This window comes from Venturia canescens, chromosome 10, assembly GCF_019457755.1.
Source record: "Venturia canescens isolate UGA chromosome 10, ASM1945775v1, whole genome shotgun sequence".
NCBI lineage: Eukaryota > Metazoa > Arthropoda > Insecta > Hymenoptera > Ichneumonidae > Venturia > Venturia canescens.
In genome coordinates, this window is record NC_057430.1 from 3,387,320 (window position 1) to 3,401,327 (window position 14,008).

The 14,008-nt window shown below is 39.3% G+C and overlaps 1 protein-coding gene across 4 annotated transcripts in view; it reads left to right on the forward strand.

Moving 5' to 3' along the window:
* Positions 1-14,008, forward strand: part of LOC122417385 (43 kDa receptor-associated protein of the synapse homolog) — a 429,136-nt gene that overhangs the window by 76,645 nt on the left and 338,483 nt on the right. For all 4 annotated transcript variants that reach the window (XM_043430858.1, XM_043430859.1, XM_043430860.1 and 1 more), the window contains one exon: positions 3,432-3,648. In XM_043430858.1, the coding sequence (XP_043286793.1) occupies positions 3,432-3,648 (217 nt within the window). The remainder of the gene's footprint in view (positions 1-3,431; positions 3,649-14,008) is intronic.

Sequence of the window (14,008 nt, forward strand, 5' to 3'; positions counted from 1 at the left end):
GATAGGGAGTACCGATCCTCCTATTCCCAAGCAGTTGCTCGATCACATTTCGTGTTCCTGCAGTAAAAAAGGGTGCATAGATGCTTCGTGTAGCTGTAGAGAATATGGTCTGCAATGCACAAATCTCTGTGCACACTGTATGACTGACATATGTCACAATTTGGAGGCACAATATCAGCAAGAACAGTCAGACAATGAAAGCGAAATGGAGGATGATGATTTGATTGAAATTGAATCTAGCATTCCCGGTGGAAGTACGAATGAATTTGTCAACGAATCGGAGGTTCCAAAATCCGCTAAAAGAATAAAACTCCAATAATTACTGTTTCCGATCTGCGTTTCGTAATATTAATAATGAGCGTTTTGATTACTTTTATCTGTAGAAAAACTGTAAAATAAGTTTGTTAAATGTGTTCTTAATAAACGAGCTCGGACTTTGCAAAGTTCGATGACAAGATACTTCAATAAATACTATTTCCAGTCTGCCTTTTGTAATATTCCCACAGAATTTTATCCTCATTTACCAAATTAACATTGTTCCAGTCATTTTCTACGAATTCTGAGTGCAGAATCAGTTTCCGCAGGTCCAGCTACCCCGGAATAAAAAAAAATATGTTGAAATAGCTCATATAGTTGCTGAGATAACCCAATGTGAGTTTACATGGCTTGCGCCGAGCGCGCTTCTATTACTATATATACGCGCTCCCCGCGACTGCTGTTCAACCCCCACCACTCGACCACTTTCACGCGCTCGGTCGTTTTCGCTCCTCTTTGCACCCGTTTTTCACCTACTTCTTCACCATTTGGATGAAAAACGAAGATATACGTAGGTAGCTGAACACTTCTTCTTTCAAAATCGGTTTACTAAATTGAAATTGGACGACCTCCAGGCGATCAGCCTTGCCGAAAAAAATGACCCTCTCAACTTCTGAGTGTTATAACTAATAAACTAATTATCCGACAGGACCTGGATTTTTCACAAAGGAAGTATCTATCGAAACCTACAATCGTACAAAAAAAATGATCCATCTTTAAGATTAGCGACGATAGAAATTTTTGAAAAAACGCTACTTTTTAATGTTTTTTAAAATTTTCTCCGTTAATTGTCAATCGATCGGGTCGTTTCGGGGCTCATTCTCTTCGTATTTTTGTTCTCTACATTTCATCTATTGATTGCTTTCTCATAGCTCCATTGGTTTTCGTTTTATAAGCGAAAAACCAAAAAAATGCGTTTTTTTCACTAATTTGTTGATAACAAATAATAGGATCATAATTTTTTGTCCTCAATTATTCAGTTAAGTTTGGGGGACCATTACGCGTGTGATGGCACTGACGGCTTTCAGATTAGAAATGAATCACAGTCTGCGGAATTTAGAGCTCCGTTTCCTGGCCTAAACACGAACGGTGACGATCCTAGCCTCAAAAAACTGCACGGGAAACAGATTATTATTAATATAATCTCAGCAAATCTCCTAATAAATCTGAAAAAAATTGACATTATTTAGCAAGCGTTGCTCATGTTGCCCAAAAAATTTCATATTTTTAGCATCATTTTTAACGGAGATATCACTGAATGTGTCTTGACTTCCATAAGATTACATGTTATTTGGCCCAAATTGTTATTGATTTTTTTCAGCAACGACGCTCCTAAATTGTCTGAAAATTTAACTGATTTTTTTTTTACACTTCACTTTATAAGATGCAATCGGTTTAAAAGCGGTGACATCATTTTCATTCTAATGCCTCAACTTCCTTAAAGCGTTGATGAGTTGATAAAAATATACGTATCTCTTAGATTTCATTGAATTACAACATGTATAAATTAGAATAAAATCGGAGGGGTTTACGTAGATAAAAAAATGTGAAATTTGAAAATAATCGATATCTCAGAAACTACCCACCGGAAAAATTCTAAAAAAATTGCAGTACTGTTTTAAACTGGTTTCTTCGTATTTTCTTGAATTAATTTCTTCCGATTCCGGATAACACTAGCTATCTTGTCTCATTGATGTACTATCGGGAAGTTGTCACGCGGTCAGAAAGTAAGGTGGGAGGGTGTGATTGTCGTCACCCTGTAAATATACAACTCTCGTCTTTTTGCCCTGCGGGCAGTCGGGAGTTAAAAAGGAGATTTTTTTTCTTTAGATCTTTCCAAAAAGGCCATTCTTACAATATATTTCTGAAAATATCGAATTAAATTAATCGAAGTGAAAGTAGGACCTCCTATTTTAAAACATGACCTTTTTTCTTGTTCTCAACAACCATTTCAATTTTTGTGTACGAAATAGAATTAAAAAAAAATATAATACGTGGCATGGGCTTTGCCGAGAACTTATATCTTAAGAGTGGCCAATTACCTATCATTTTATCCAAAAACTCCAACCCTATAATATACTCTCAGCGTGTCTCCTGGCATAGCGTCCAGCTATCACGCTTCCTTAGGAAAGCCCATCCTACGTCGAAATATCGTGTCTCCTGGCACAGCGTCCAGCTATCACGATATTCTCCTCGATCTCGGCAATGAGTGTCTCTCGGCATAGCGTCCGACTATCACTCGGGAACGAAATCACCCTAAGATCTCCGTGACAAGTGTCTCTCGGCATAGCGTCCGACTATCACTTGCTATAGAAATCTAAACTCCTTGGCACAGCCCAGGCCACTCTTAAGATATAAGTTCTCGGCAAAGCTCATGCCACGTAATTTATAATTCTCGGTATAGCCCATACCTCGTTAGTATACTAAGTCCTCGGCATAGCCCATACCATTCTTATCTATCTCATCATTTCGAACACACTAAATTAAGTATCATCCCAACGCCACTCCTAAGCCACCCGATAGATCAGAAAATCTCAATCCGAATTATGTGTTAAAAGTCTCTCGACATTGCGTTCGATTATTCCTCTACATAAATCGTTCGAAGAATTCCTTTATTGTTGTGTCTCTCAGCACAGCGCCTGACTATCACACAATAAAGGGAATTCCCAAGCCCCCACCTCCAGGTTACCAAACATCCATCCTCGTCCTAACCGATGATGAAAAAGTGCGCCAGTGCGGTCCGTATGTAAACACGGCAGCCAACGCGTTCGTGAGGTTGTGTTCCTATCTCGGTCTCTCTCCTTCTTATCTGCCTGTCCGAAGATCCACACAGCTGAGCCGGTCATTAACCCCAAATCAGATGGCCAGCACAACAAATAGAAATAAAAGTCGGCCTCCCCAAACCCGTGAAGCCGCTGGCGGACAATTATTTCGTTTCAATCTTTTATAATTTGAAAGAAATCAATATCTTTCGAATTGTTGATGTCAGACAAAAAATGTTTACTACGTTACATTCTGTATTCATAATTGCTAAATGAAAAAAGAAAATAAAAAATTATACCAACGTACATTGACTCAAAAACCATTCTATTCATACATCGTTTTTTCGTATGCAGAGGTTCAGGAAGTCATCAGCTGTCAGCGACAGCACTCCTCGGAAGTCCCGATGGCTCCCGCCATCCGCTGGATGTTTATGAATTTGCCGAAGAAGATTATCGAAATCAGAATGAAAGCGGTGGAACCCACTATCAGAATGGAAGATCCGGAGCTGGTCTTTGGGAGTGCCTGCTCAGCTGCAGGCATCGGCTGGATCAGCAGCTCGCCAGAAGAAGAGTACGCAATTTTATTATTTACTTTTTTCTATTCTAGCATCTTTAATGGTTTTACGATGCTTATCTTCATTGAGAAATAGATTTTAGATTAAGTGAGTTAGTGTTTAGCGTTATATATTTTCCTATAGATTTTTATAGATTTGTACAATTGATATTCATATTTGAAAATTCATATCTGTGTTATTAGAGTGTAGAGATTAGCGCAATTTCTATCCAGAATCATAGTCAGAAATCGATATCATATGACTAAATTTATCAAATGGGAATGGTGAAACAATAGCTTTTCATTTATGTTTGCATGGAAAATACTTGTCCCGTCATCAATTAATATTCACAAGAACAGTATCGTTTTAAAGTTATTTAAGTATTCCATTCGGTTTATATGGGGCTTTCCATGCCGATTCAACCTGAGTTTAACCCTTTAGCTCTCCCATTCTGTTCGGAGTTTTCAAAAATATATTGTAGTATTTCTGGCGAGCACTCAGAATTATGTTTTTGAGCAATTTGATTCACCGATGTCTTAATAAATATATCGTAACGGTACGCCCCTGGCGTCTCCGCGCTACGCGTGAATTCAAGCAACTAAGAATTTAGGATCAGGTATGAAAAGAAGCGAGAATGCAAGATTTAGATATAACAAAATTAATTATAATGTTTATTCACGATGTCATATCAATGTACAGGCAAAGAAAGCGCAAATCATCGGTGTTTTCATAGTTAAACTTAAAATTCTTTCCTTTTTGTCAAGAAAATTGTCCAATTTTTATTCTCGTGTAAAATTTTTCTATATTCTTAAATATTACTGATTTTTATAATTCTTTGATTCTAAATTCAACCAATTTGGTTTGTTTTGTGATTCTTTACTATTTCAAATTAATATTCTTTGGCTGTATTTGGGGATGTAAGAAGAGGATTTCGATCTAATAAAATACGAGACTTTATTTACCCGTCTTCTCTCATTCGCCATATTGCTTTTTACTACTGCCGTTCGGCACTTCAACGCTAGGGACGTTACAATCGAGAACAGGCTCAATATAATTCAACTCAGATTGATTGGTTGAAACAGTTCCCGCTTCAAAGAGGAGCGGTGACAACTTAGGCTTTCTTTGAAATAAATCTTTCATTTCCAACAATTAAATGAAACTTTTTTTTATGGGGGATTGAATCAGGGGTCTACAGCAAGAATTTGCAGATACTACAGAATCGCAAAATCCCCTCCCTCTTTAGTATAGGATATCATGATCAATACTGAGAATCTGCAGACCCTACGCAATTGCAGGGTCCCCTCTCTCAATAATGGAACAGAAATGGGTGCCCACACTAGAAATCTGCAATCCGTACGGAATTGCGCCGATCTCTCCCTTTTTGATCCCTGCCCTCTCGGTATGAATTTTAGGTTATATCGTTTCAATTAAATTCAATCATTTTTCTTACTGCTAAAATTCAGAAACACTTTTGAATTATCGAAATTTTTCTGATTTTCATTTTGAAAACGAGCGAAAAACGCGTAATTAAAAATCAATTAATTCATAAAGGCGAGTGCTACAAAATTTCCCACAATCGGCGAACGCAATAGTAGTAAGGCTATGCCAGTTCTAACCCATGGGGCTCTCAGGGGGGAGCGGGGACGGGGGAGCGCGGGGACCGTTGCGAGGCTGCACGGCATGTGGAGGAGAAGGTTCTCGCACAGCGGGGGTGCGGCGGCACTTTGAAGAGACAAAAGATTTTTTTACACCATACCCTCCAATGACTGATTTATGTTTCTGGTATATCGGATTGAACGGAATTTTCTTTTTAAAGTGCTCTTGCCGAAGATGATCTTAATTATCGGACTCCGTGACCAAAGATGTTTACATGTCACACTAATGACAAATTTATGTGTCCGGTGTTACGTATTTTATATTGTAGCGCAAGTTCCGACGAGATTTCTTTTTCAAAATGCCCCTCCCCCAATTTTTGCTTAGAGGATTATATTGTTTTTCTCAGAAAAAATGAAAGTTTGCATCAGACTGGAAGTATTTGCTCTCAATGACAGATTTATGTGTCCTGTGTTACATTCCTGAGATGGCGATTTCTTTTTTCAAAATGCCTCTCCCTCGACAAATTTATGTGTCCTGTGTTGCATCTTTTGTATTCCTGAGGTGGTACAAGTTTCGACGAGAATTCTTTTTTCAAAATTGGATCATTACTGAAGTCGAGGTCGAGATGGAAAGATGTGCAAGTATGTATGCTATCCACCCGGCGAAACATCCATTGGCATTAACAGCAAATGAACTTGAATCATTACCGAAGGCTTTGCTTTTGAAGTATTATAGTGCATGCATTCCTGTTTTATGGAATCGTTTACCCAAGTATTTGCAGTGTGATAGTGAAGTGCAATCATATCAATTGTGCTACGATCATTTTAATCAACCCTGGCTACATACGCATATTGATTCTTGTAGACCTAAACGACGAGATTGTGAAAAGTGTCACATAATGGAACGACTTGTGAATATCTATACGACTCTACGCATAAAAAATCCCTGTGAAATGACATCGGAGGAGCTCCAAATTATATCTCCTACCGTCTTTAAACAATGTTTTAGTGAATATACAGATATTCTGTGGGATCGTTTACCCGAATATTACAAATCCGATAGTGAGATTGCATTATTACGTCAGTAGTAAGGCTACGCCGGTTCTGGCTCAAATGGGGGCGAGGGGGGAGCGGTGTGCGGGGAAGCGCCAGGGCCAGAGGGGGGCAGCGAAGGGGGAAGCCGCGCGCCGTAGGGCCGTGTGTGTGTGTCGCACACATTCTCGCGGCCCTTGAAAAAGAAGGAGAGATAGAGCCGATGGTGAGTGTGAGAGAGATGGAATGAGAAAAATCGTGTTAATTTATGACCAGTGCGTTACGGATTTGTCTTCGCCTCGGATGCAGATAAGGGAGGGGAGGGGGGGCATAACGAAGGGTCTGCCGTTGGAGAGAGAGGTGTGAGAGAGATAGAATGACCGTAGAGAGCAAAAGCATGAGAGAGACGGAGTGAACGAGAAAAAATATTCTCTAAGAGTTTTGAACTCTGGGTGTATGTCAAGATGTAAACATTCAGTTTGAAATGCCACTGATTCGTCATCGCTCATGTGCGGGCCGGATAGGGAAGGGTCTGCAGCAAAATTATTCTACAATAATTCTATAAGAGGTCTCAAGATTTTTTTTCGACATTTTGTTGTATATTTTTTTTTTTTTCAAGACTTCAGTATGAAAAGTATTCTCAAGATGGATAGATGTGCGAGTATGTATGCGATCCATCCGTTGAAAGAACATTGGATGCTGACTAAAAATGAACTCGAATCAATTCCTAAGATTCTGCTCATAAAATATTATGGTAAATTCATTCCATCGCTATGGGATCGATTACCTGAACATTTGAAGAGTGATAGTGAAGTTCAGTCTTATCAATATTGTCACGATCATTTTAATCTACCGTGGATGTCGACTCATATTGATGCTCTAGGACCAATACGTCGAGAGTGTGAAAAATGTTGGATCATGGAACAACTAGTGAATATTTATGCAATTTATTGTATACGGAGCCCTCGTGAAATGACGGCGGAAGAACTCCTCATTATATCGCCATCAACGTTCAAGAAATATTTCAGTGACTTTACGGATGTTTTGTGGGAGCGTTTTCCATATTACTACAAATCCGACGTTGAAATTCAATCGTTGCGTCGATGCCATGATCATTGGAATACGTCTTCGATGGAAGATCACATTGATGCTCCGGCCCCTCTACGGAAAAATTGTAGAAAATGTCGGGAGAGGGAGGACATGTATGAGGTAGAGGGGGAATAACCCTAAAAATTCAAGAGAAATCGAGAGCAACGTCGTCGTCAGTCAGCTGCTGCATTAGTTCGAGAGCAGACGAGAAAAAAAAAAAAAAATCACTCTTCAAAAATGGAGTTTACATCTTTGAACAAAGTTGCCACGCTGGAAAACAACATACCAACGAAGAAGCTGATTGAACTTGAGGTCGGGACTGATCATCCAATTCATCATATTCGATCGGTGAAAACGAAATTTGGAAAACGATACATCGCCAACATCGGAGGTCAATTCATGGTTTTTCTACCGGGGAGACTTTCCGAGGCTTTCGACCAAGACGAGGATGAATTCAAAAAGCTGTTGGAGGCGGTTCAAGCGAGAGAACTCTACATGGAAACGTTTGCCGACAAGTGGAGTAAAATTTTGTTCAAACATATTCCAAAATCTTCGTGAAGAGAAAAAAATGTATAATTGTGATCATTATTGAAAAATCATACTAATAATAGTAATAATAATATGAAATATTGTAGACTAATTGGAGGAGGAGGAGGAGGAGGAGGGCTTGCAATAAAAATATGGAAAAAGTCTCATCGTAGAAATGTTTTGTTTATTTGAAAATCCCTCGTTCACACAATGCTAGATATACATATAACCAACTTCTGAGCGATTTCACATTCGCATTCGCACAATTGTATTTCGGATTGTTATGGTGATGGTGAGGACAATCGAGGCGACTTTTCGGCAACTTCTGCAACGATGGGCAGTCCAGAGTCTCCATATCGATAATTTCCGATGACAGATCCAAGAAATTCTTCAGCCACAAAGACTTTTCGCTCCCTTTCACGTATATAGCACGAGCTCGTTGTAAGATTGTTTGAATGATTATTTTCGCTGTTTTGTATGGTAGATACTCATAGTCCCATGAAATCCCGTGAACATTTCGTTCCAACCATTTGTTTGTTATTTTATATCGACCGGATAGCGCGTCCCAAGTAAATGGTGATTTGAAGAACAGCGTTAGAGGTTTATAAATTTTGTCGTTGGCTCGAATAATTGATATTTCTTTCGGGATAAATTCATTGCGTGAGCCCTTAAAACCCTGGAGATCAACGATAAAGTCCATCTCGACTGACGATTAGTAAAATCATCACCATGACTTTATACCAATTTTTTCACCCCACCACTCACAGGATTGTATTCAACGATGCGATCGTGTAGAATGAGACAGTATGCGCATGTTTGAGCAGGAATATTTGTGCTTGTTTCAAATTCAAGGCGTACATCAACAGGTCCAGACTTGAGAGAATCGTTCTGCTTCGAGCAGTCAACCACAATGAGAGGAGCATATTTGAGAAAATCCGTTTTTGTAAGCCACGGTTCGGCCTCCTTATTGTAGTACATCGGTTGAAAGTTTGTATACATATCGTATAGTACTGCATACTGATTTTGCGGTATATTCAAATTCATGTTACCATAGGGATAACATTGTGAATTTAAGTATAATTTTACATCGGTAACATTGCAATGATCAAAATTGCTCGCATTTTGCCTTTTAACGCTCTTTCGTCCTGTTTGGAACGCTAGGATCACATATCGAGGTTTTTCCAGCTGTGTGGATGTCTTGACAGACCACACGTGTTTCGATGTCGCTGGTAACATTGGATATTCATACAATTCCCACGTACGAAAACTCATTGGAATTGGAGTATCTTTGGCGATGAATTTCAACAGTTGAATTTTCTGTTTATCTGCCACGGTGACGTATGGAACGAGCCATTCAATTTTTCGTAGTGTAATTTTATAATCTTCAGCGGCTGCTTGAACTATTGCATTATCATCGGAACGTGATCTAGTCAAGATCAATTCGTGTTTTGCATTCACCACCACTTTTCGATAATCTTCAGCAAATCCCAGCAGCATGCTCAGTGGTATGCATACGTCAAAGTTGCCTGCTACGTCTACAATTTGTTGAGTCTCCTCAACATCGAGCCAACCGGTGTTCTCAAGCATTGCACTTCTCGCCGACGAATGAGATGTATATTCTTTGATGAGAGATGTGATTCCCACATTTTTATTACGATCGATTTCAACTGCGTTAAGTTCATAACGCACCTCCTCGAATAAATGACAAATGGCATTGTTGACGAGGCTCGTTGCAGCTAACGCTGTACCATCCGCCTTTGTCAGTTTACCGCAAATGTGAATTGAACTTTTGCGCGGTAAAATTGATAAATCTTGATGTTGGATTGAAATACGTATTTCATCACTATTGTTGTATGTTGACGATGCGTATGGTTGATGAGCATGAACCTCATAATGTATGATGGATTCGTCAAACATGACGGGTGTCTGGATGTTTATGATTTCTTCCTCCATCGCAAGCAGCAAATGCACAACATATAATTTCTCACACGGCAACTCCACGAATGTTGAGACCCAAACTCTTTAATAGTAGAAGGTTTTGAGGTGTTAACGCTTTCAGCGTCGTTCGACGACTGGTGGTTTCGTAATCCCATGTTGGCTTATTAATATTGCCAATACGGTGATTGTAAATTATCCCCATCGAGATTTTATATGAAGTCTTATGGTGATTACTTCGCCGCGAAAATTTATCAAATCTCCGTCCTGATCAACAATACGAAGTTGTATATTGTCAATTCGCCGATTTGTGATTGGTAGATAAATGACACTCGATGGTACTTCGATGATTTTATAGCCAGCCGGTACAGATGGAAAAAATTCATGAATTGTGTGAACTTTTCGTCCGTTGATGTATGCACCAGTTGTTATGTTACACTCGACTCGGATGGCGTTCACTTTGATAATGGATACCGGCAAATCAGACACGTGTCTTTTATTGGGTTCCAATCGACGCGATGTAAAACCCAAAAGAGGTCCAATAGAATTGTTCGATGTCAAATCAATCGATTGATTACACTCAATTTTACTACGTAGCGTATAATTATTCGGCTTAAGCTGAATTTGTATGTTTGTCAACTGAGCTTTCAAATATTTTTCAATATCTTCAATTTCATAGCTGCCCGTTGGAATGGTCAACACTTGCGTTCCAACATGAAATTCATTGCAACCAATGTCAATATTTGGAATTGAATTGAACGTGAGCAGCTCGACGAGTCCAAGAGTATAATTTTTGTCGGGCGATAGTTCGATGGGTGGAAAAAATTGTGCTTCGAGTATGGAGGATGTGCCAGTGATGGTAATAGTTAAACTGTCATCCATGATGCTCGCAACTTTAGAACTAAACACATAGCTCCATAATCTTTATTTATATAGTTTATAATTGTCTCGCCGATTCAGTTGATTACACAAAAATTTTAAACATAAATGTCCACATATTATCGTGTCATATTCTTGATATTTTTTATAATTATATTTCACGCTACCAACATTAAAGTATTTCATGAGTTCGGGTGGAGGTGGAAGATTGCCAAAGCTGTCAAAGTATGTGATTCCTCGGCCAGATTTTTTATAAGCAACCCAGTGTGTACCAGGTCCCACATTATCATCCAAATTAACGATTGCTGATTCTTGCTCGAGTGGTCCGTCTGCAGGTAAAGTGTCACGCATGAAAACACCGCGAAAGTTACGAATTTTCATGGCTCCCGCATACTTTGGCAGATCGATGTCGGTGAGTGGTTGATGTGGTAGCGTGATTATACGTTTTTTGATCCGAGGTAAAGACCCAAACCCTGTTTGTATGGTTTCAAGTGTAAACCTTTACCCAAAGCGATGGCCTCGAGTGTTCGATTGTGACGCTTACGTCCGTCCAATTCCTTTTTAGCCGCTTGAGCAGCATTTACAGCTTTGACTATTGCAGCACTGCCACCCGACAATGCTCCAACAGCGCTAAGACCGGCAAAGATGGGTACGAGGAAGGGTAATAAACCGCCGGTTTTTCGAGGAACAGGTAGAATCCTAGGCGTGCGTACTTTAACGCCCTTTACACCAGCTCGCGCACCTTTCAGTGCAGACATTACGACTTTACGAGAATCATCACTACGTATAATTGCTTTCTTCGCAGCACCGATAATCTTTTTCAGGCAAACACTTTTCGGGCGTTTCATACCCAATCCAAATTTCCTCTTAGTCTTCATAATGTTCGTCACAGCCCAAGCACTTGCTCTTTCACCGAGACTCGCGTCTTTCGAGGTTACACGCTTCCAAGCTTGTTCAGCCAAAACTTTATCCGCCAAATGTCTTGCTTCCAAATTGTCGCGATTTTTCGAATATGCGATATCGTGCTGTTTGCAAGCTGCGTCCAGCGGATTTATACCTGGATCACCACGAGCAAGACGTTTGGCCAATTTTGTGCCAGGTCCACAATATTGATAGCCTGGTAGATGCAATTCCACCGGGAGATTGTTAATTAGACTGTTGACAAGACCTTTGCCATGCACAATCATTACCACGCGGTGGTCGCAACACGACTGATCAGTATTATATTATAAAGTCGCATTTATATGATTTTTTCAATCAGTAGCATGCGCGATGAAGATGAAGAAACAAGGTGGTCAACTTCCCGTAATAAATTTCGATGAACTCGTAGGTGATGCAAAGAAAGTGAAGCGTCATGGGAACATACTACCTAGTAGCATTCGTGCCGTGTTTTGTGGACCATCGAATTGTGGAAAAACGAATGCTCTACTTACGCTCCTGATACATCCAAACGGTTTGAGATTCGAGAACATTTATCTCTACTCGAAATCGTTGAAACAGCCGAAATATCGACTTCTCGAGCAAATGCTCAAACCCGTGAAAGGAGTGGAATTCTTCCCATTTAACGAGCATGAACAAGTTGTGGCCCCCAGTGAAGCTCGACCAAACTCAATATTTATCTTTGATGATATAGCATGCGAAAAGCAGGATAATGTGAGAGCATTTTTTTCCATGGGGAGACATGAGATTGTGGACAGTTTTTATCTATGTCAAACGTATACCCGTATCCCGAAACATCTTGTGAGAGATAATGCAAATTTTGTTGTACTATTCAAGCAAGACGATATGAATCTAAAACATGTGTATAATGACCATGTGAATACTGATATGACTTATGCGTGCTTCAAAAACATGTGTATAAAGTGTTGGAAGTCGGACAAGTATGGATTCATCACGATTGACAAGGAGAGTGAATTGAATGCTGGAAGATATTGAAGAGGATTTGATTCCTTCCTCACCGTCGATGATAAATGATTGTTCTTTCAGTTTTAAAGACAGTCTAGAGTCTGACTTGCATACGTCAACATGAAGAGCAAAGAACTTTTAAGGGAGAAGGCTGTATTGAATGAACTTGCCAAGGCAAGTGATGCAATCAGACGGAAACATCGAATGTTGAAAAGTGGACGTGATAGTGCTCAGCAGAGAATGCAAGATGTGTTTAAACCGATTGTCGAACCATTAGAGGAGCTAGTTTCGTATACGAAAAAACCGAAAATTAAGAGTGAACGTATGAATGTTAAGAAGGAGGAGGAGGAGGAGGAGGAGGAGGAGGAGGAGGAGAAGGAGGAGTCTCCAAATTTCGGAGAAAATAGCATGCAGCAAGATATTCCTTTCAAAGACGATATGTGGCATGATGCAATTACTGATGAGAATGTCGATGTACCCGTAACTATAAATAATGATAATCATGATGATGATGACGATAATTTGGAATCATCTGAAGATGTTGATAATTTGATACGTGAATATTTGGGTCTACTGCGTAGTAATAACAAAACAAGATTAGATGGCGTGTATGGAGTACGAAACTTACTCGTGTCAACATGAAGCGCAAAGAACTTTTAAAGGAGACGGCTGTATTGAGTGAACTTGCCAAGGTGAGTGATGCAATCAGACGAAAACATCGAATGTTGAAAAGTGGACGTGATAGTGCTCAGCAGAAAATGCAAGATGTGTTTAAACCGATTGTTGAACCATTAGAAGAACTAGTTTCATATACGAAAAAACCTAAAATTAAGAATGAACGTGTAAATGTTAAAAAGGAGGAAGAGGAGGAGGAGGAGGAGAAGGAGGAAGAGTCTCCAAATTTTGGAGAAAATAGCATGAAGCAAGATATTTCTTTCAAAGATGATATTTGGCATGATGCAATTACTGATGAAAATGTCGGTGTACCCTTAACTAAAAATAGTGATAATGATATTCATGAAGATAATAATGATGATGATGAGGACGATGATAACTTAGAATCATCTGAAGATGTTGATAATTTGATACGTGAATATTTGGGTCTACTGCGTAGTAATAACAAAACAAGATTAGATGGCTTGTATGGAGTACGAAATCTCGCTCAAAACAGATTAATGATTGGTGATTCACCGATTCATTTCGAACTCGATCATATAGTGGTTGGAGATGAAAAGTATCCCAAAAGTATTGGCTTGGTGGAACTGTTGTTTAAAAAAGAGCCTGAACTCAAATATATAACTCCAAATGACTTGGAGAAATATCAGAAAATTGTCATTACAACGAATGCTCATAAAAAATTTTATAAACGCACGGGTGCAGTACGTCAGGATAAAAATAGTAAATTCAAAAATTA